Source organism: Rhincodon typus, chromosome 21, assembly GCF_021869965.1.
Source record: "Rhincodon typus isolate 14 chromosome 21, sRhiTyp1.1, whole genome shotgun sequence".
NCBI classification, from domain to species: Eukaryota; Metazoa; Chordata; class Chondrichthyes; order Orectolobiformes; family Rhincodontidae; genus Rhincodon; species Rhincodon typus.
The window spans coordinates 8717157-8737770 of record NC_063352.1 but is presented as its reverse complement, the minus strand read 5'-3'; the positions used below and the strand labels follow the sequence as shown (position 1 = coordinate 8737770).

General features: G+C 39.2%; 1 protein-coding gene across 8 annotated transcripts in view; it reads right to left on the bottom strand.

Moving 5' to 3' along the window:
* The window catches only part of LOC109921770 (Golgi apparatus membrane protein TVP23 homolog A), a 64564-nt gene that overhangs the window by 43256 nt on the left and 694 nt on the right, over positions 1-20614 (bottom strand). For all 8 annotated transcript variants that reach the window (XM_048609311.1, XM_048609307.1, XM_048609312.1 and 5 more), the window contains exons 3-4: positions 4824-4968; positions 504-593 (exon numbers count right to left, since the gene is read on the bottom strand). In XM_048609311.1, the coding sequence (XP_048465268.1) occupies positions 504-593; positions 4824-4968 (235 nt within the window). The remainder of the gene's footprint in view (positions 1-503; positions 594-4823; positions 4969-20614) is intronic.

The window sequence follows — 20614 nt, the reverse complement described above, 5'->3', positions numbered from 1 at the left end:
TGAAGAAATCAAGGACAAAGAAGTAAAGAAAGATTGAGCAAGAGAGATGAAGAATGGTAGACAACAGGGTGGGGACTGGTGACATTAACACAATATCCAAGGTGGGGTTGACATGAAAACAGATATCAAGAATGTGGTGACGAGATCAAAAGAAAGGGCAGGGCAGATCGAGGTTGGGTGCTATGACAGATCCCGATGGATACTTGCTAAACCCATTGGGTTTGTTCAGAAAATAATTCAAAGAAAAGACTAGGGATAGTTCTTTTTATTTATACTTCTTTTTTATGAAAGAAAATAAAAGCATTATCATCTGTTTAATAAAATATCAACTTTATTGCTTACATAGAGATCCTTGAATAGAACCTAATTTTCAAATTGGCTAGAGTTAATTACCTGGAATGCCACAGAATAGTTCTTGCAAAGGTAATGGGCTGGAGTTTCACATAATCCTGTAATTCTTTGAACCATTACTTACACAATGGGATTATGTTCAAACTGTATACCTTTTTGGCTTCAAAAAGCCAGTGACTTTTTCCATCTTCATCAATCTGGTTCCACCAACGTAAACCAACCAAGAGCCTTCCAGTTACATTCTGCAAGAACAACACATTATAATTCACAACATTATAATTCATCCCTTTTTTCATTATGATCCCTCAATCTACTATTTGGGGAAGCAGCCAGGAAGGGTTTGTATCAGTTTGAAATAAATGGGTGTTCAGAAATTTTGTTTACTCCCACAAGTAGCTCTGTATCTAGCAGCTGGCAGAGAATCATTAATATAATTCAAGTAACTTGTAGTGCAGTGAATAATTTGACATGTTTTTAGGGGTTTTTTAAGCAAATTTTCTATGAAGATTTACAAAACAGCACCATGAGGTTCCAGGCTTAACTTTATTACGTTGCACAACAGTAATCAAAATATTAACACTTTGATGATAGCAGTGAAACAATTTCATTTTCAAAAATCAAAATTATATTAAATATTCTAAGCAGTAGTTTCCACTAGGTTGTATAATTTATTCAGTACATTTTAGTTTTAAGTTAACCAAGTCCATGCAAAAACAGTACAGAATTATAGATGCAAATTACACACAAATTGAGTTTCTGCAATCTTTTGCACTAGTTTAAAACACATCTGCCAAAAGCCAGCCCTGTCAATTCTAAGATCATAAAAATCACTATTGCAAGTTTCCATTAATTGCATTTGCCTGTCGAACTGCAAGGAGGCTCTTAAAATTAAGCTCTTATTTAGGCTTGAGGGCACCATTAGACATTTCATTCATAGAACATGGCTGGCACTGGCTATTGCTCATTCCTAACTGCACTGTTAAACTGCTTTCTTGAACTGTTAACTAAGGATGAGATAGGCAAAATTTTAATTAGTAATGGGTTGAAGAGTTATAGAAAGTGGGCAGGAGAGTCGAGTTGAGGCCGAGATGACATCAGCCATGGATTGTGTCAAAATGGCGAAGCAGGCTCAGGGGGCTGAATTACCTACTCCTACTCCTAGTTCTTATGTTGTAGTTCATACAGTGTAGGTACACCTACAGTGCTGTTACGAAGGGAGTTCCAGGTTTTTGACACAGCAATACAGTGAAGGAACTGTGACATAGCTCCATGTCAGCATGGTGATTTGCTTGGAGGGGAACTTAGTTAGTGGTGTTCCCAAGAATCTGTTGCTCTCAACTTTCTGTGTGGTCCAAGTCAAGGTGCTGTCAAAGGAGCTTTGGAGAATTACTGCAGTGCATCTTGTAGACAGTTCACATTCCTGCAACAGTGTGTCGATTAACGCAAGGTCAAGGTGGCGGTAATGAATGTCCAATGTCCAAGGATGGGTTGCTAATCAAGCAGGATACTTTGTCCTAGATGGTGTTAAGCTTCAGCCTTTTCAAAGCTGCCCCATCCTGGCCAATTCAAAGTATTCCACCACACTCCTCACACGTGAATTGTAGATGGTGGACAGTCTATGGGGAGTCAGGAGGTGAGTTACTAGTCTCAGAACTCCTGGGCGCTGACCTGTTCTTGTAGCCATTAAGAATTGAGATGAGGAGTAAATTCTTCACTCAAAGTGTGATGCATCTTAGGAGTTCTCAAATCCTAGAGGGCTGCGGAAGCTTCTTCGTTGAGTATATTCAAGACAAAGATCAATAGGTTTCTGGAAACTAATGACATCACAGTATATGGGGATAGCTTGAGAAAATGGCGCTGAGGTAGATGATCAGCCGTGATCTAGAGTGGCAGAGCAGCCCAAAGAGTTAAATGGCCAACTCCTGTTCCGATGAGCCTGTTCCATTATTCAGTGAAATCATGGCTGTGCTATGATTTCAGGTATCCACCTTTGCTACATATCCCTTAATAGTAAGTTTACAAAGAATCAGCCATCTATTTTAAAATTAACCTCCTGTCCTCATGTGTAGAAGTAGTTCCCAATTTCAAAGCTGAATTGTCTGAAATTTAATTTTGAATTTTAATTCTGAGTCTTAAGCTGTCCAGCCAGTAGAAATAGAAACTGTTGATGTTAACTGGTCTCATCAATTTCTTGACAGCTTGGACCAAAATCACCTTTTACCTTTCTTTAGGAGTTGGAAATTCTAGCATGTTCAAAGGCCACGGAAAATTATTCGAATTCAGGATGATTGCACAAAGGATATCTGAATTGAGATTTTTGAGATGGCAATTGATCACGGTGGTTTTAAAAGAAATAGGGATGGCACCAGTGCACTAAAAACATTTAGTGTTTGCAAGTGGGAAGGTCAGAAAAACTAGGTACTCAGTCAAGATTTGAATGGAGGTGTCAAGGGAACATAAGGTTGTGTTACAGAAGAGATACGCTTAGAGAGGTTAGAGTGTGGGCGCAAAACTGAAGGATCATGGCAAGATAAACAGAAGACTTCCTGGACATCATATTTGGGTGTTGCATAAAGACAACAGTTGAGGCAGCTAGACAAACTGGACGGTGACAACCAATTCCACCAAAGTAGATAAATTGGTAATCGTCCTCATTATTATTTGTAGAATCTTACAGTGCACAAAAAGCTTTCCAATGTATCACTGTCTCAGCAGTTCAACTTATCTGAAGCAATTTCATAATTTTGCAGAATTTTGACAAAGTGCAACCTAAGTTTTGTATTTCTTATAGGTGAGGTATAAGAAATTCTAATTCCATAGATTCACCAACATGATAGATTTAAAAGATAGGATAATGGTAAGATTTTGTGAATTTGAAATAATTACCACAAGTTATCACACATATATTTGAATTCCTTTATGTGCCTAGGGGAAAATATATAAATAAAAAAAGTTATCTTTTAAAGAACATGAAATTGCATTTTTCTCCCAATGAATAGTCTTTGAACAAAATTATGGAGAGAATGATTACTTTTGAATTAAATATTTGAAAATATAGATTTTTTGACAAGTTATTAAGACAAGAATTTTTTACTCCATTTGTCTGTTTACTGTATAACTAATAACATGATAAAATTGTTCTTGGGTAATCTATTTTCATAATCAAGGAGTGTTATTTACTGATATAGTAGGAACTGCTGATGCTGGAGAATCTGAGATAACAAGGTGTAAAGCTGGATGAACACAGCAGACCAAGCAGCATCAGAGGAGCAGGAAAGCTGACGTTTCGGGTCTGGACCCTTCTTCAGGTTTTCTGAAGAAGGGCCCAGACGCAAAACGTCAGCTTTCCTGCTCCTCTGATGCTGCTTGGCCTGCTGTGTTCATCCAGCTCTACACAGTGTTATTTACTGCTTAGCCAATAGGTGGTGGGTTTGTCCCACAAAGAAGTACTTTTCAGTTTTGTATTTCTCAAAAACTATCGGCTTATCGAGGAATAAAAAAAACTAGTAACTGGATAAGTACTAGCAAGTCTCTCACCATGACAAAAACAAAGTCAGCACAAACAAGACATTTGAACCCACAGCCACTTTCCAGAACCCGTGGTCAATGTTTTCTTCCGCATGGATAATATTTTGGGTGTGGCTCCTGGCTGCCTAGGAGCAGTTGTCCCTGAAGTTGTGTTGCTACTAATGGAACTTCCTGCCAGAAATTAAGGCAGATGTCGAATATTTCAGCCCATGTATTGACAATGAGAAGCAAATTATGCAGCAACAATGGGGAAAGATCATCTGGGATATTTTCATCTATGTCATAAGCAGCAAAACTAAGGGAAAGTTACAAAGTAAAAGGAAGACCTTGTGTAATATGCTCAATCACAAAGCCAAAATGGCCATATTCCAGTTGAGTAGTTACCATGGTTATATTCCATGTCCCCATTGTCCCAAGTGTAGAGCTTCCAAAAGGCAATGCTGGGAGCTAGTCTTGAATATCTTTAAGTCACAATATTTCTGACAGAGGCCCCATCACAAAGAGAAATTGAATGGGAAAGGGGAAGGAACACCGGGCTTGTAATCAAAACTAGTGATCCAGAACCTCAGAGTAACATTTTGGGGACATGGCAGTTGAATTCAATATAAACTGGATTGAAAGATAGTCTAGTGGTGACTACATAACGATTGTCAACTGTTACAAATGCCCAGAGATAGTACGAACTGCAGATGCTGGAGAATCTGAGATAACAAGGTGTTACAAATGCCCATCTGGTTCACAAGAGAAAACTGCTGGGCTTATCTGCTTTGGCCTATATGTAACTTGAGCAATGTGGTTTACTCTTAATTGCCCTCTGTAATGGCCTAGCAAGCCATTTTGGCTAGTAACAGAGGACTTCTTATTCAAACCAGCTCACCAAAGACTACCACAACCGCAGATCACATTTAACTTAAGCATGTAATCATCAGATCCATGTTTCTTACCTTTACTGACCAGAAGTCAAAAGACAACAGGAGAAGTATCATCACAAAACAGGCAACAAAGCTTCTGCTGAACCAGTCACAGAAGAGGTAAGTAATGATGGCACTTACGCGGAAAAACAAGTGGAAAAACGTTGCTAGTGGATGTCTGAAAAAGGTTCAAGTATTAAAATATTAACAGCAGGGATTCAAAGAATAAACAAATGCATTCAAAACATATTTCAATCTCTGGATATCTATTACCACAGTAATTTAGCATAATAGTGAAGACTATTATTCTAAATTATGTTATATTCTACCTGTTATAACTTGATATAACTTATCAAATTTGTGAAGAATGCCTACGGTGTTAATGATAGAGAGCAGGATTTTTATTTTTGCTGGCACTTTCCAACCTAAGTATTATAAACATGAATGTAAAAAAATGTGCACAATAACTGAACCAAAACAGATAATACTGGTAACGTACAGCTGACCAGTTAGCAGCTGTAGAAAGGAAAGACCAGTTGTTTACAGTTTTGGTGCGTGTCTCATCATCAAAACTGAAGAATGATCAAACAGTTACACAAACAAAATGTTAATAATAATAATGAAAACAGAAGTTCTGCAGCAGGTCTAGTAGCATCTGTCAAGAAAAAAAAGTTAACGTTTCAGGTGATTTTATTTATCAAAACTGTTTCTCTTTAGAATTAGTAATCAAGTGGCTGCAAAATTTCAACATTTCCTACTTTCAATTTGAGTTTTCTCATCTTCGTAGTTTCTTTTAAATCTCGTCACTTGCTAGATTCTGTATCCACAGTGCTTTGAGATTGCTTGGGACTATTTTTGTTAAGGAAATGTGAAGTTGAACTAGGGAACTGAGATGTTTTGTAGCTGTTATAATTTTGATACAGTACAACTGAGCTAAAATCAATTAAATACTGACAGCAACACTCCCTGGTATATTTTGCTGTTACAGTATTTCACCAATAGCAGAAGTCAAACAACTTTGGATAATTTTTCTATAAACATTCTTCATTATCTTTTTGAAGCTAATAAAAACTGCTCACATGAAACAATAATTTGAATGATTATACGGTGGCTAATTTAATAATATTGCACAGCAAATGTAATTATTATACCTCATAAGGTCCCAGATAAATGATGATTATCATGGTAAAACTAATGAAACAGGCTAGTCAGCCAAAATTATTTTGAGCCCCTTAATTACCAAATGTTGTGATTTGTTTGTCAAGCATGTGTTTTGTGACCACAACTGCAAGGTCATAAGCAACACTGGATTCTCTACTATTGATGAGGCAGTGAGAAGTTTAATGTTTGGTAGAGTACTGTGTGAGATAATAATACAAAAACGCTTTTCTCTGCTATTCTATTAGTCAGCAAGTTGACTATTATTCTACAATAGTGAACAAGCAATTTTCCAGAAGCAAGTTTGGTGTGTGTGCTGCAGATAACTTAGGGAGGCCAAGCTGCTGTGACAACATGCACTCTCACAGGTTAGGTGTACTCAGAGAAAATGATGTACCTAAATAGGGAGCCAGATTCCAATTGAAGAGAGGCAACGTGAACTGCTAGAACTGGCTATAAATATTCCAGTGAATACTAGCTTCCCTTTATATGGGGAAGTAACATAACGGAAGTGACTCAAATCAAAAAGAATCACACGGTACCATGTACTGATTTTAAAATTGCCATTGAAAATGGCAATTTTAAAATCAGTACATCCGAAAGGACTGCGAATGCTGTAAATCAGGAACAAAAACAGATGTTGCTGGAAAAGCTCAGCAGGTCTGGCAGCATCTGTGAAGAAAAAAATCAGAGTTAATGTTTCGAGTCTGGTGACCCTTCTTCAGAACCGTTCTGAACCCCAGTTCTGAGGAACGGTCACCGGACCCGGAATGCTAACTCTGATTTTTTTTTCTTCACAGATGCTGCCAGACCTGCTGAGCTTTTACAAAACACTGAAATGATCCCATTTCTTAGAGTGTCTTTACAGTTGCAAAAAAAGAGGCACTTCCCACTTACGCAGGTAACTATTTATGTTCATTTTGAGGGACTGAGAGAGTTTGACAACTGAACAGACCCCCATTAAACTGCGGCAGAAAGACTCTGGATGGCAGTCTTTCCCCCCTGCACCTTGACAGCAGCTGCCCCAAGCTTTAGTGTGTCCCTCAGCACGTAGTCATGGACCTTGGAATGTGCCAGTCTATCACACTTGATCGAGGTCGACTCTTTGCACTGAAAGACCAACATGTTTCAGGCAGACCAAAGAGCATCTTTCACCAAGTTGATGGTACTCCAGGCACAGTCAATGTTGGTCTTGATGTGTGCTTTGGGGAACAGCCCACAGAGCACAGAGTCCTGTGTTACAGAGCTGCTCAGGACAAACCTCAACAATAACCACTTATGACTGATCAGCAGCCTCAGGTGACATCAGAATCATACAAAGCTCTGCTGCTCCACATGATTAAGAAGCCTACCATTTATGTTAATGTTGTCAGGCTTTACTGTGTGCAAATTATTCATTCGCCAACTAAGCAGGAACTATGTTTCAAGAGTAATTCAATAGTTCCAAAGTGTTTTGAGATCCTGTGAGGACAAAAAGGGTGTTACAAACACATACCAGTTTGCGCTTCCTTCTCCACTGGATATTGTTATATGAAGCACGGTCATTGGGAAGTATCAACTACCTCCAGTCAATGCTCAGACTGAGAGGTGGACTGCAATCAACTCTTACTTACTTATTACTTATCGTACTATTTTTCTCAGAGAAGAAAGGGATTTTTCAAAGCAATTCAGAAGCATGTTGCAACATTATGGCTATTTTTGCTCTTATGGCAATGGCTGAAACCTCATTAGGGGATTGCCAGTTTAGCTCAATTATTTGTGTCTACCCTACTCCGTGCTAACCCAGTCTCCCCAACCCCCACTGTAAACCAAAATCAAGGTTATTTCCATAGGGAAAGTTTGAATCCAGGGTTCATTGTTTTCTCTGACGTCTCCGTTCAATATGCTTTATATTTAATTTCAGTGAACTAATGAACACACCAGGAATTTCTAATTACTACTTCTCGTGAGAGGGTTGGAGCTTACAAAACTTACAATAAACCATGAAAGGGAAGGAGGTTGAGATTGTTGGCCACGATACGACACACATTGCTAAATAGCACCAGCTGAGAAAAGATTAAGACACTCACTATTTCTTAGCACTCCTGAGGGATGGATACATTCTTTTGGCTTCACTGAGGTTCTTGCTTAGATTTTCAAATCACCTCAGCACCTCAAGGAATACAAAGACAATACATTGCTCTTCTTGAGCAATAATTGAAGTGTTTCCTTGATGATTCGGTTGGTTATTAACTGATTCATAAAGGAAAGAACCCATACTTGACACCTGATCCCATAAGCTTCAATCAGGTTCAGTGCTTCCTGGACTACAGAGGGAAATACAGGGAGGCTCCTGATATTATTTTTATCCACTTGTAAGGACCTCAGTCAAGAAGGAAATTGGATTTCAAATAAAGTGCAGCATTCTGATTCAATGCATAGGTGTTTTAAGTTGTGTAACATCAGTGACTCAGTCTCAAACATGTTTACAGCGAGAATCTTAGATTGGTCAAAAAAAAAAAAATCAAAGAACTACAGATGCTGGAAATCAGAAACGAAAACCTAAATTGCTGGAAAAGCACAGCAGGTCTGTTAGTATCTGTGGAGAGTAAGCAGAGTTAACACTTTGAGTCCAGTGACCCTTCTTCAGAACTGATTTTAACTAGGAAAACATATATATCCAGAAGGTGGGGTGGGAGACGGGTGAAAGAGGTAAATGATAGATGGAGATGGAGATGGAGCCCAGGCAGAGAAAAAAATCAGTTGTGCAGACAAAGCAAAGGGTTTTACCCTGGTCAGCCTGGGAGAATCAATAGCTGCAAATGGGCACTGTTAGTGGCTGACAATGGGTTGTTTGTGGTAGCAGCCCATGCGATGACAAAGTCTGGTGTTTGGGGGGTGGGGTAAAGAAATGGGAGAAGGTGCTTAGGACCTAAAATTTATTGAACTCAATATTGAGTGCTGAAAACTACAGTGTCCCCAAGCGGAAAATGAGATGCTGTTCTTCCAGCTTGTGCTGAGCTTCGCCGGAGCACTGCAGAAAGCCCAAGAAAGAGATGTTGACCAGAGAACATGATGGTTTGTTGAAGTCGCAGGCAACAGGCACTCGGTCATTTTTGTGCACATAGGTGCACAAGAACATAGGCGTTCTGCAAAGCAGTCGCCCAGTGTGCAAATCATCTCCCCAAAACACAGCAGACCACATTGTGAGCAGCAAATATAGTAAATTAGATTGAGCGAAGTGTAGGTACTTCACTGATTCATCTGGAGGGTGTGTCTGAGGCTTTGGATAGTGAGGATGAAGTAAATGGGCAGGCGTTAACACCTTCTGCAATCACATGGGAAGGTGCCGTGGCATTTGGGGAGATTCTGGGAGTGGAGGAAGAGTGGACCAATGTGTCTTGGAGGGAATGGTCCCTGCAGGAGGGAGGGGAAAGTGTATCTGGTAGCATCCTGCTGGAGGTGGCAGAAATGGTAGCTAATGATCCTTTGGATGTGGATGCTGGTGGGATGATAAGTGAAGACCAAGAGACCCTGTCACTGCTGTGGAAGGGAAGAGATGGGGTTAGGACCAAAATGCCGTGGATGGTTCAGACATGGCTGAGGGCCCTGTCAACCACAGAATCCTCAATTGAGGAGCAGGGTGGACATTTCGAAGGCCCCCTTGTAGAACCTGACATTATCTGAACTCTTACGGGCCTTGCAGCCTTCAGGATTCAATATCAAGTTCAATAATTTTAGGGTCTGAGCACCTTCTCCTATGCCCTTACCCGAACCCCTACACACTCAACCTGGGCTGCTACCACTAATAACCCATTGTCAGCCACTAATGGTGACCGTTAGGAGCTATTGATTCTCCAAGCTGATCCCTACCTTTTCCTTTGTCTGCCCAACTGTTTTTCTCTCTCTCTGGGCTCCATCTCCACCTACCATCTACTCCCCCCAACTGCACCTTCAGCATATATTCCAATTTTCCCTAGGTAAAATCAATTCTGAGGAAGGATCACTGAAGCCAAAACATTAACTCCGCTTTTTCTCCACGGATGCTGTCAGACCTGCTGAGTTTTTTCCAGTAATTTATGTTGTCATCTCTTAGATTGCTCCTCATTAGATTAGTGTGGAAGGATAAACTAAATGGATTGGATTGAAGTTTCTTTCACCTGTAATAAACTTCTTGTAATTGAAAGATTTTGTAGTAATTGTCATTTTGTAAATGATAACAGCAGAAAAAAGATGGGAATTTGAGTGCTCTGTTTTCTATTTTTTATTCTGCACTGAATGTTTATTTTTGTTATTTCTGATTTATTCACAGTGACTTTTTTTGGTGGAGCATTAGCATCCCTCTGGGCTAGAGGTCCCGACTACAAGTCACACCTGCCCCAAAGGTGTATAATAATGTCAAAACAGGCTGATTAAAAATAGTTCTCTTGGATTCACTCAAAAATCAGAACAGACAAGTTCACACAAACACCTGTCATCACATTTTAAGGCAAAATCTTGCCCGCATGTTTAAGGTTTGACATCTTTAAAACTAATTCCTGACACTTGGCAAATGACTTCTCATTATATTGTTAGTTACTTGGAATTTGAATATTGCTGAAAGAGAAATAATATTGGAATTTTGTTTACATTCATCAGAATAGAGCAAGAGTATCAAATTTCAAAGGGAGCAAGAATTTATTCTGCAGAAGAAGGTGCTGATTGACTGACCTAAGTGTTGCAATATATTTATTCTGTTATAGTATTTGTTACCTTGGAGTTCCTAAGGCAACGTGTTACATACTAACTTAATTCTTGCCATCCCAAGAAGCAGTGATTAGCAAACCAATTCCTCATGGAAAGGAGAGGAGAGAAATTTGAGGCGAGTTATCCAGTTGAATTTTTCAACACTTCCAAGCAGATGATTACAGAGAGCATTAGTAAAATATGCTTGCATGTTATTCTGAGAAGAATAATTGCACAATGGGGTCAATGAATCATTATGGATTAATCTTGCTTGGGTATTATAAGTAGTGGCAGGGAGAAGTGTTACAGGGAGGAAGAAGGAAAAGAAGAGGCAAGTTCAAGAAGGTTTGAAAATACAACAGAAAGAATGAAAGAAATTGCACTTACATAGTGTTTTTCAAAGTCTCATATGAAAATGAACCGTTACTGGAGTACAGTCACTCTTTTAATAGGAATAGGTATAGGTAATTGAGCCCATCAAGCTTGTTTCACCATTCAAATACATCATGGCTAATCTGCATCTTAAATCCATTTACATACTTTAATCCTTTATATACTTGTCTAACAAAGAGCTAACAATGTTAATTCCAAAATTTTCAACTGACTTGGCCTTGAAGTTTTTGAAGGGAGCAAGTTCCAGAACTCCACTACCTTTCCTGTGAAGTGCTGATGTAGAAACAGAGAAATTAATTTTCAGAAAGCAAAGTCTCACAATGGCAATGATATAAATGACGGGATCATTTGTTTCTCATGATTTTGGTCAATGAATAAATATCTGTCTGGACACCGGGAGAATTCCATTCTTGTGTACCCAGATCTCTGCAATACGGCTTGAATTCGCAATCTCCTGACCAAGTCATAGAGTCATACAGCATGGAAATAGACCCTTCGGTCCAAATGGTCATACAGATGTACAGCGTGGAAACAGACCCTTCGGTCCAACTCCTCCATGCTGACCAAATATCCTAAATTAATTGCCAGCATTTGGCCCATATCCCTCTAAAGCATTTCTATTCATATACCCATTAGATGCCTTTTAAAAGTTGTATTGGTACCCACCTTCACCACTTCCTCTGGCAGTTCATTCCACTATGGAAAAAGTTGCCCTTTTAAATCTTTCCCTTCTCACCTTAAACCTATGCCCTCTAGTTTTGGGCACCCCTCCTTGACTATTCACCCTATCCATGCCCATCATGCTTTGATAATTTTCTACAAGGTCATTCCTCAGCCTCCAATGCCGGTCCATGCCGATCACATTCCCAAGCTAAACTAGTTTACCACCTGCATGTACTTAGCCAATATCCCTCCAAGCCTTTCCTATTCATGAACTTATCCAAATGTCTAAATTTTAAACATCATAACTGTTTACATGTTATATGACTCTACGATTCTATGGCTGTGATAATACAGGACTCTATCATTAATTGTATAAGTCCTGTCCTTGTTTTTATTACCAAAATGCAACACCTCACATTTATCGAAATTAAACTCCATCTGTCACTCTTCAGCCCATTGACTCAATTGATCAAGATCGCTTTGCAATCTTAGATAACCTTCTTCACTGTCCATAATAGCACCAAACTTACCAACCATGCCTCCTATATTCTCATCCAAATCATTTAAATAACAAATGAAGTGGACCCAATACCAATCCCTGAGGAACACCGCTGGTCACAGGCCTCCAATCTAAAAACCAACCGTCCACTACCACCCTCTGCCTCCCTACCATAAAGCCAATTTTGTATTCAATTGGCAAGCTCACACTGAATCCCATGTGATGTAACTTTACTAATTAGTTTGCCATGCGGAACCTTGTCAAAGGCTTCACTAAAGTCCAAGTAAACAATGTCTACTACTCTGCCCTCATCAAACTTTTTGGTTACTTCATTAAAAAACTCAATCAAGTTTGTGAGACCTAATTTTCCTTACACAAAACCATGCTGACTACCCTTCATCAACCCTTCCCTCTCCAAATGCACGTAAATCCTATCTTTCAGAATCACCTCCAACAACTTATCCACCACCGATGTCAGACTCATAAGTCTATGGTTTCCAGGCTTCTCCTTACAGCCTTTCTTAAACAATGGGGCAACATTAGCCACTCTCCGGTACTTCACCCCTGTTGATAGATGATACAAATATTTCTGCTAGGGGCTCTGTACTTTCCTCCCTAACTTCCCACAACGTCCTGGGATATACTTGATCAGGCCCCGGAGATTTATCTACCTTTATGTTTTCTAAGATCTCCAGCACTTCCTCTTCTGTAATGTGAACTGTTGTCAAAACATCAAGATTTATTTTCATGAGTTACCATTAAGCTAACCTACCACCTGAATAGGGCGAAACAGTCGGCCTTCTATGGTTGATTATTTGGAAAATAATTACCCAAGTCTAAATCATTTGGCTACTTACAGAAACTTATTTTACTTTTGGGGTCAGCCCAGGTTTTGCATATTTTAAAGAGACATTCTGGGAAGGATAACAATCAGCTTGATATTAGTTTAAAGTTTCATTAGTTCCATCCATTTAAAAGTAGAATACATCAGAATAATATAATAACCAGCAAAAATGTAACTGTAACAAAAATTACTCTGTCAGAAGATGGAATGAGGTGTTCAGATCACTATTGTTTGCCAGTTACACAAATGATTTGGGCTTGGGAATCAGAAGCAAATAACACAAAATTCACAGATGATTAATTGTATTTGTATGTGGAATGTGGGTGTTCCTGGCCACGCTAGCATTTATTGACCATCCCTCATTATTCTTCAGAAGGTAGTGGCGAGTTTCCTTCTTGAACCACTGCAGTCATTGGGGTGCAGGGACACATAGCACTGTTAGGAAGGGAGTTCCAGAATTTTGACCCAGACACATTGAAGGAATTCTGAAATAGTTCAAAGTCAGAATGGTGTGTGTTTTGAAGGGGAACTTGCAGGCAATGGTGAACTTACTAACCCTGTTCCTCTAAGTGGTAGAGGTTATGGGTTTGGAAGGAGCTTTGGAGAGTTATAGTACTGCATTTTAAAGATAGTACATACTGCTACCATTGTATGCCAGCGGTGAAGGGAATGAATGGTAATATGGTAGATGAGGTGTAAGTCAAATGGGTAGCTTTGTCCTGGATAATATCAAACTTCTTGCGCGTTGTCGCAGCCGCACTCATCCAGGCAAGTGGAGAACATTCCATCACACTCCTAACTGCACATTGTAGAAAATGGAGAAGCTTTGGGGAATCAGGAGAGGAGTTATACACTAGCCTCTGACTTGTTCTCACAGCCACAATATTAATATGGCAAATTTGATTCAGTTTCTGCTTAATGGTAACCTCCAGGTTATTGATAGAGGGGGATCCAACAATCATAATGAAAATGAAAATCAAGGGGAGATGCTTAGATTTCCTGTCCACCTAAGCCCAGTCAATGGTGCTGAACATTGTACTATCATCAGCAAACATCCTGACTTTGATGGAGAGGTCATCGATGAAGCAACTGAAGATGGTTGACTGAGGACCCATCCTGAGGTACTTCTACATAGCATCCTGGGGCTGAGATGATCGGCCTCCAACAGAACCACTTTCCTTTGTGTTAGCTATGACTTCAACCGTGAAGAGCCTTCTACTCCAATTTTCAGTGACACCAGTTTTGCTAAGGATTCTTGATGCCACACTTAGTCAAATGCTCTTTTGGTATCAAGGTCAGTCATACTCAACTCATCTTTGGCACTCAGCTCTTTTGTCCTTATTTGGACTGAGGTTGTAATAAGGTCAGGAGCCGAATGGTCTTGGCAGAACCCAAATTGGGCATAAGTGACGGAATTATTCCTTTGCAAGTGTTGCAAGAGTTAAATCTGGCTTACATTAATTCTAAGAGAAAGGCCAAAACAAGGCAACATTAGAAGAATTCACAGAATGGATGTGTAAACTAATATGAAACTGAACAACTCTGAGTGAAAACTAAGTAGCTTCTTGAAATATGAGAATCTAATTGCAATAGAGGTACAAAGGGATCCAGGGTACAGATTCAGAAATCATCACAAATAGCAGTGTAGGTTAGCAAAGTCATAAAGGGTGCAAATTTAGCACTGCAGAGGAATGTCTTGATTGCAAAGTACCAATTCCAGCAGTGTGATGCAAACTTGCACCCATTCCTAAGAGATATGAAGTGCCTGTGTCTCCTGGTGGATTTCTTCATTAATATAATTGAAGAAACATACATGTGTCACACAGCTAGTGGCTGAGAGCTTTGTCTTTACCTGTCAAATCATCTACTGTCTGTAGTATTGTCTGAAGCAGCACTGCCCAAATTAACCTTTCCTCTGAGATTTCATTTCTAAAAGACAAGAATTTGAAACTTATGTTAAACAGGTGTAGAATTGAGGTTAGGCCACACTTAGTGAGTATGGTTCTGGTCTCCATATTACAAAAGATAAAGAGAACAATGGAGATGACACAAACAAGATATATAAAAGATGATATCAGAAGTGAAAGAATGCAATTTTTCTTCTGGGGTTTCATTTCTAGAGGATAAGAATTTGAAAGTTATGTTGAACAGGTGTAAAACTGTGGTTAGGCCACACTTATTACAAAAGGTCATGGGAACAAAGGAGAATACATAAACAAGATATACAAAAAACGACACCAGAACTGAGAGAATGCAACTTAGCAAAAACTAAACAGGCCGGGGCTCTTCCCTCCTCAAAAGAAAGGCTAAAATGATTGAATTAAAGTCTTTAAATCCATAAATGGATTCAATAGAGTGGACATGGAGATGCTTCCACTGGTAGGGAAACCTAATATTTAAGTCCACAAATACAACATAGTTACTAGTAAGTCCAATAAAGGAACTCAGTAGAAATTTTTTTACTCAGGGGATGGTAAGAGTGTACATCTCAATAACACCTGCCATGTATGAGGTTAATAGCAGAAATGCACTTAATGAGAAACTGGACAAGTACACAAGAGAAACAAAATAGAAGATAATGGAGATAAAGCAAGAGAATGCAAGGTTGGAAGAGGCTTGTGCTAACCAAAAACACCAGCTTATAAACGTTGGTCTGAATGGTGTGTTTCTGCGCCATAAAATTTCATTCAAGCAAAAGGGGGAATTTCTGCTGATATACAAGGGTTAGCCCAATTTCACAAAATGCAGAAACAGATAGTACGTATAGATATTCTGAACATTTTTGAAGAAGTGGGATCATAAACCATTAGCCAATTTGAATAAAGTTACTTCAGCATTTTATGAAAGGCTTCTGGCACGTAATTTAGTAAGATCAAAACCAGATTAAATCAAAATGAAAAATGGACAGCTATCTTCTTTTTCAATGTCAACTTGTTTTATCTTTTCTCTTCTTAGAAATTAATATTTGGTTCTTCTAGTTATATTGCAGCATTCCCAGACATAATGGAGCAGCCAACACAGCATTATCTTCTGAGCTGCAATCAATGCTGTAATAAGCAGCTTTCAGGGCTTTTTTCCCCCCCACATCCCATTCACTGTACTATGATACTGCAGAAGTTGGCACTGAAACAAAGTTGCTGCACCAGTTTCAAGGCTAATTTTCACAGTGAATTATCAAAGACCATAGGTGCCACAGCCAGGTTGCAGTGCTGCAACATAAATGTATTGTTAATTATTGCATGGCTGCATGATAAAACGTATATGAATGAAACGTCCTCAAGACAATCATTGCTTGTTAACCATTCCAGATCAAGAGGAAGGTGAGCACTTTCACAAGGCAGAATTTTATAGCTCTTTAGAAAAGGAATATGCAGCCACACTGGGTAGAAATGTAACAGTTTAGTCCTCTTTCTGCTGAGTTCCTGCTCATCGCCTTAATGGGGAGACAGCAAGTTGGTAAAGATTTTAAAGGGAAAAGCCAGCACTAGACTGCTTTGTGCATGTCCTATAGAAAGCAGCTAATGAGTAATATTGATGGTGGATTGGAAGCAGGTCACTCATTCACAAGAATGTTTGGTACAGTAAGATAAAGAGAAGACCAGAGAGCCATTCTTATCCACAGAACGGAAGAAAGATTGGGCACAATATACTGTTATCTCTTCTAGGCCTCCAAGTTTGCAGTAATCACACCTTTACCCTCAAAATGCTGCAGCTTCACGGAGTAAATTTCATTCAGCTCTCCTTGTGGGTGGTGGTTTGATACATTGCTGCTCGGCACCTGACTATAATGCAACCATAAATGTGCCACCCCTGGGTGTACATTCACATATCAGTTAGTCCCAACTCTTTACAAAGAATAGAAATATAAAATAACTTTTGTTTTTATAATAGGACAGATGTAGACTCCGAAATTCTTGCATGTTAAGTTTTCAAAACACTAATTATATTGATAACCATTTAAAAGACTATTATGGCAATGATCAAATGGTAAAGACACATCCACATTTTGTTAGTATTGAACAAACGTGGGAAAAGGTTTCATTCAGTTATTCCAAGGTGCTAAATTATATCAGAGGTGAGGGGAAACGTTCGTTTTTCCATCATTCTACAATGACGGATTTAAAGTTGAAAATTACTAGTCCAATAGAAATAGCCGTTTCATTTTGTATTCCACACAAAAATTCATTAAATAAATTTATGATCCTACATGTGCATAAAGTTATTCCATTGCTCAACCCATAAAAAATTACTTTTCTTTGAGAAGATGGTTTATTAAATCATGAGAGACATGGATAGGGTGCATAGCCAAGGTCTTTTTCCTAGGGTAGTGGAGTCCAAAACAAGAGGGCAGAGGTTTAAGGGGTGATGGGAAAGATTTAAAAGGGACCTAAGGGGCAACTTTTTCACACAAAGTTGTGCGTGTATGGAATGAACTGCCAGAGGAAGTGATGGAGGCAGGTACAATTACAACATTTAAAAGGCATCAAGATGGGTACATGAATAGGAAGGGTTTATAGGGATATGGGCCAAATGCTGGCAAATGGGACTAGATTACTTTAGGATATCTGGTCGGCATGGACAACTTGGCCCGAAGGGTCTGTTTCTGCGATATGCATTTCTATGACACTATGTAATACAAATATTTTCAGAAGACAACTATCAGTTTCCATGCACTTTAATTTTTACAATACAGACAAATATTCCTTTTTCCATTTTAGCATGATTCCTCATTCAGTTATGCTGGAAATAGAGGCCGATATGCATTCATAAAGTGTAATTTACAGACATTACATTTTCTGCCAAGTTACCTACAGCCTAATTCAATTAGCTTATTCAAGTCAGCATCAAATGATGTGTTTTGTTTTAAAAAGCCCACATATTGAATGGAATAGAGATTTTTCAACAGCTGTTGTTGTGCTGCAGCTGCCTGTTTGAAATCAGACATGAGAAAAGATTTTGGTAGTACTCTTATGAATCTCAGAGGCAAGAATATACCAAGGAGACAATAATTTTGGTCACCATAAATGCTCAAGAATCAAAAATTACATCAAGGAGGTATTCTAGTTATCAATCTTAAAACATAGAGGTTAGTATGAGATTACTAACTGTATCACTCAAATTTCTCCCTTTATCTTCCAAGGGCAGTGATTCAAGGTGAAACTATCAGCAACGGTTAGTCCACAGCATGTTGTATTGAATGTGGAGAATAATAATTCATAGATAGGGTGGGTAGGAAGAATTATATACAGCTAAATCTGATTACATCCTTACCAATGATCACCTTCATGCAGAGGTTCCCCACCACGCCACCCCACTCCCTCTGCCATCACCTGCAAAACAAAGAACTCTGATTGAGCCCCGTCCCTAGCCCATATACCTCAAAGTTAATTACAATACTTTAGCATGGAAGCTGAAAGATATACAAGTGATTTTAGTAATTACTTACATAAAATGCATGACGCCAACTGTCAGAACATTCAAATGAGGAGTACCACCTATTTGGCCCATTGTGGCTAATGTGATTGTGGCTCTTCCTTTCCTGTCTACTCCCTACACCCTTTGACTCCCTTGTAGAATAATTTTAAAACATATTTACAACTAGCATAATGCCTAAGTGCAGTCACTGTTCGGACAAAACCTGAGATGTTAACTAAAGAAGTTAATGTTCTCCCTCCACAGATATGCTTACCCTGCTGATTGTTTCCATCATTTGATTCTTCTTCATTATTGCATTGTTTTAAAAGCACAAACTACAAACAAAGGCTCCAAAATTGATTCTTACATTCCTCTAGCCTATATACATCCATTAATCTAAATATTCTTAATCTATAGGCAACCTTTTATCCATATTGTCACATTCCCTTTATTGTACACCTTGATTTCAGTAACATAAAAATTGTTAAACTTGAGAGTGTGCAGAAAAGCATGCTGCTGGGACTGGAGAGTTTGAGTTATAGCGAGAAGCTGAATAGGCTGGGTTTTTTTATTCCTGGAGCGTCGGAGACTGAGGGGTGACATTATAGAAGTTTATAAAATCATGAGGAGCATGGATAGGGTGACTAGCTGATGTCTTTTACCTGGGGGTGGGGGGGAGAGAGGGAGAGAGAGAGAGAGAGAGAGAGAGAGAGAGAGCGAGAGCGGGGAGTCCAAAACTAGAGGGCATAGATTTAAAGCAAGAGGGGAAAGATTTAAAAAGGACCTGAAGGGTAACTTTTTCACACAGAGGGTGGTGTGCGTATCGAACAAGCTGCCAGAGGAAGTGGTGGAGGCAGGTACAATTACAACATTTAAAAGATATCTGGATAGGTATATGAATAGGAAGGGTTTAGAGGGATATAGGCCAAATGCTGTCAAATGGAACTAGGTCAGATTTGGGTGCTTGTCAGTTTCTGTTTCTATGCTGAATGACTCTAGGTACCATATCAAATTCTGTTTGAAACTTAATTTGCATTGCAAATCTGTTGGCAATACTACTCTATAAGAGCTCCAATAAACTTATCTCACAATACATGCTTTTTAAAAATCCTTCCTAGCTGCCGTTATTTAATTAACATATCACTAGGTGAATAATTTCAGCCCATTTGACTTCTAGTCTTCCACTGGAGAAAAATATTCACTAAATGACTAACCATTAAAAAGAAAACAGCAGTGTGACTCAGGCATCCAAATATATAAGTTCAGAGCAACTCAGGAGTCCATATACATAAGTGAGAGGACAACATGGGAACAAGCCTAAAATCAATGAAGCCATTTAAATTCATGCCTGATCTATAGCTGAGCTCTGTTTATCTACCTTTGACGCTTTCCCATTGAGAACATACCCACAAATTAACCTCTTCACTACTTCCCAGTTCCTCAATGATTAAGAATTGACATTAACTAAATATTACAGAAGAAGAACAGTTCAATGGGTCTAGTTTAAAAGCTGTTTCAGAGTATCAGCACAGGCACTAAAAGCTCCCTTTCTCTGCTGTAAAATATTATCTCTAAGTTATCCAGAACAGTTCCTGGGACTAAGAAAAATCAAGGAATATAACACAAGTATCCTCAAACTGGAGTTAGTTCTTTAAGGCACATTTAAAATTGGGAAACACGCACATGATATGCTTCCTTGCTGTGCTGTTTAAACGTAAATGAATGAAAATTCAGCGGACCAACAAAATATAGATTCATACTTTTAAAAATACATAAATTGTTCACTGGATTAAAGAGTCTTGTGTGTGCCTACATGACAAATTTGGCCAGATGACAACACTCACTTATAACAGCTTTGGCCCAGAAACTGTTGGCCCTTTTCCCAAGGACAGCCAGTAAGAGGTGAATTCAGTTAAGTGTTTCTCATACAGTTTTCCTAACACAATGGGAAAGGAAAAATGTCACTGGACTAACAATCCAGAACTAGGACGTTACCTGGGCACATCCATAAACCAGGGGGCGGTCAGCATTACCTGGGCACACCCCTACCCCAGGGGGCGGTCAGCGTTACCTGGGCACACCCCTACCCCAGGGGGCGGTCAGCGTTACCTGGGCACACCCCTACCCCAGGGGGCGGTCAGCGTTACC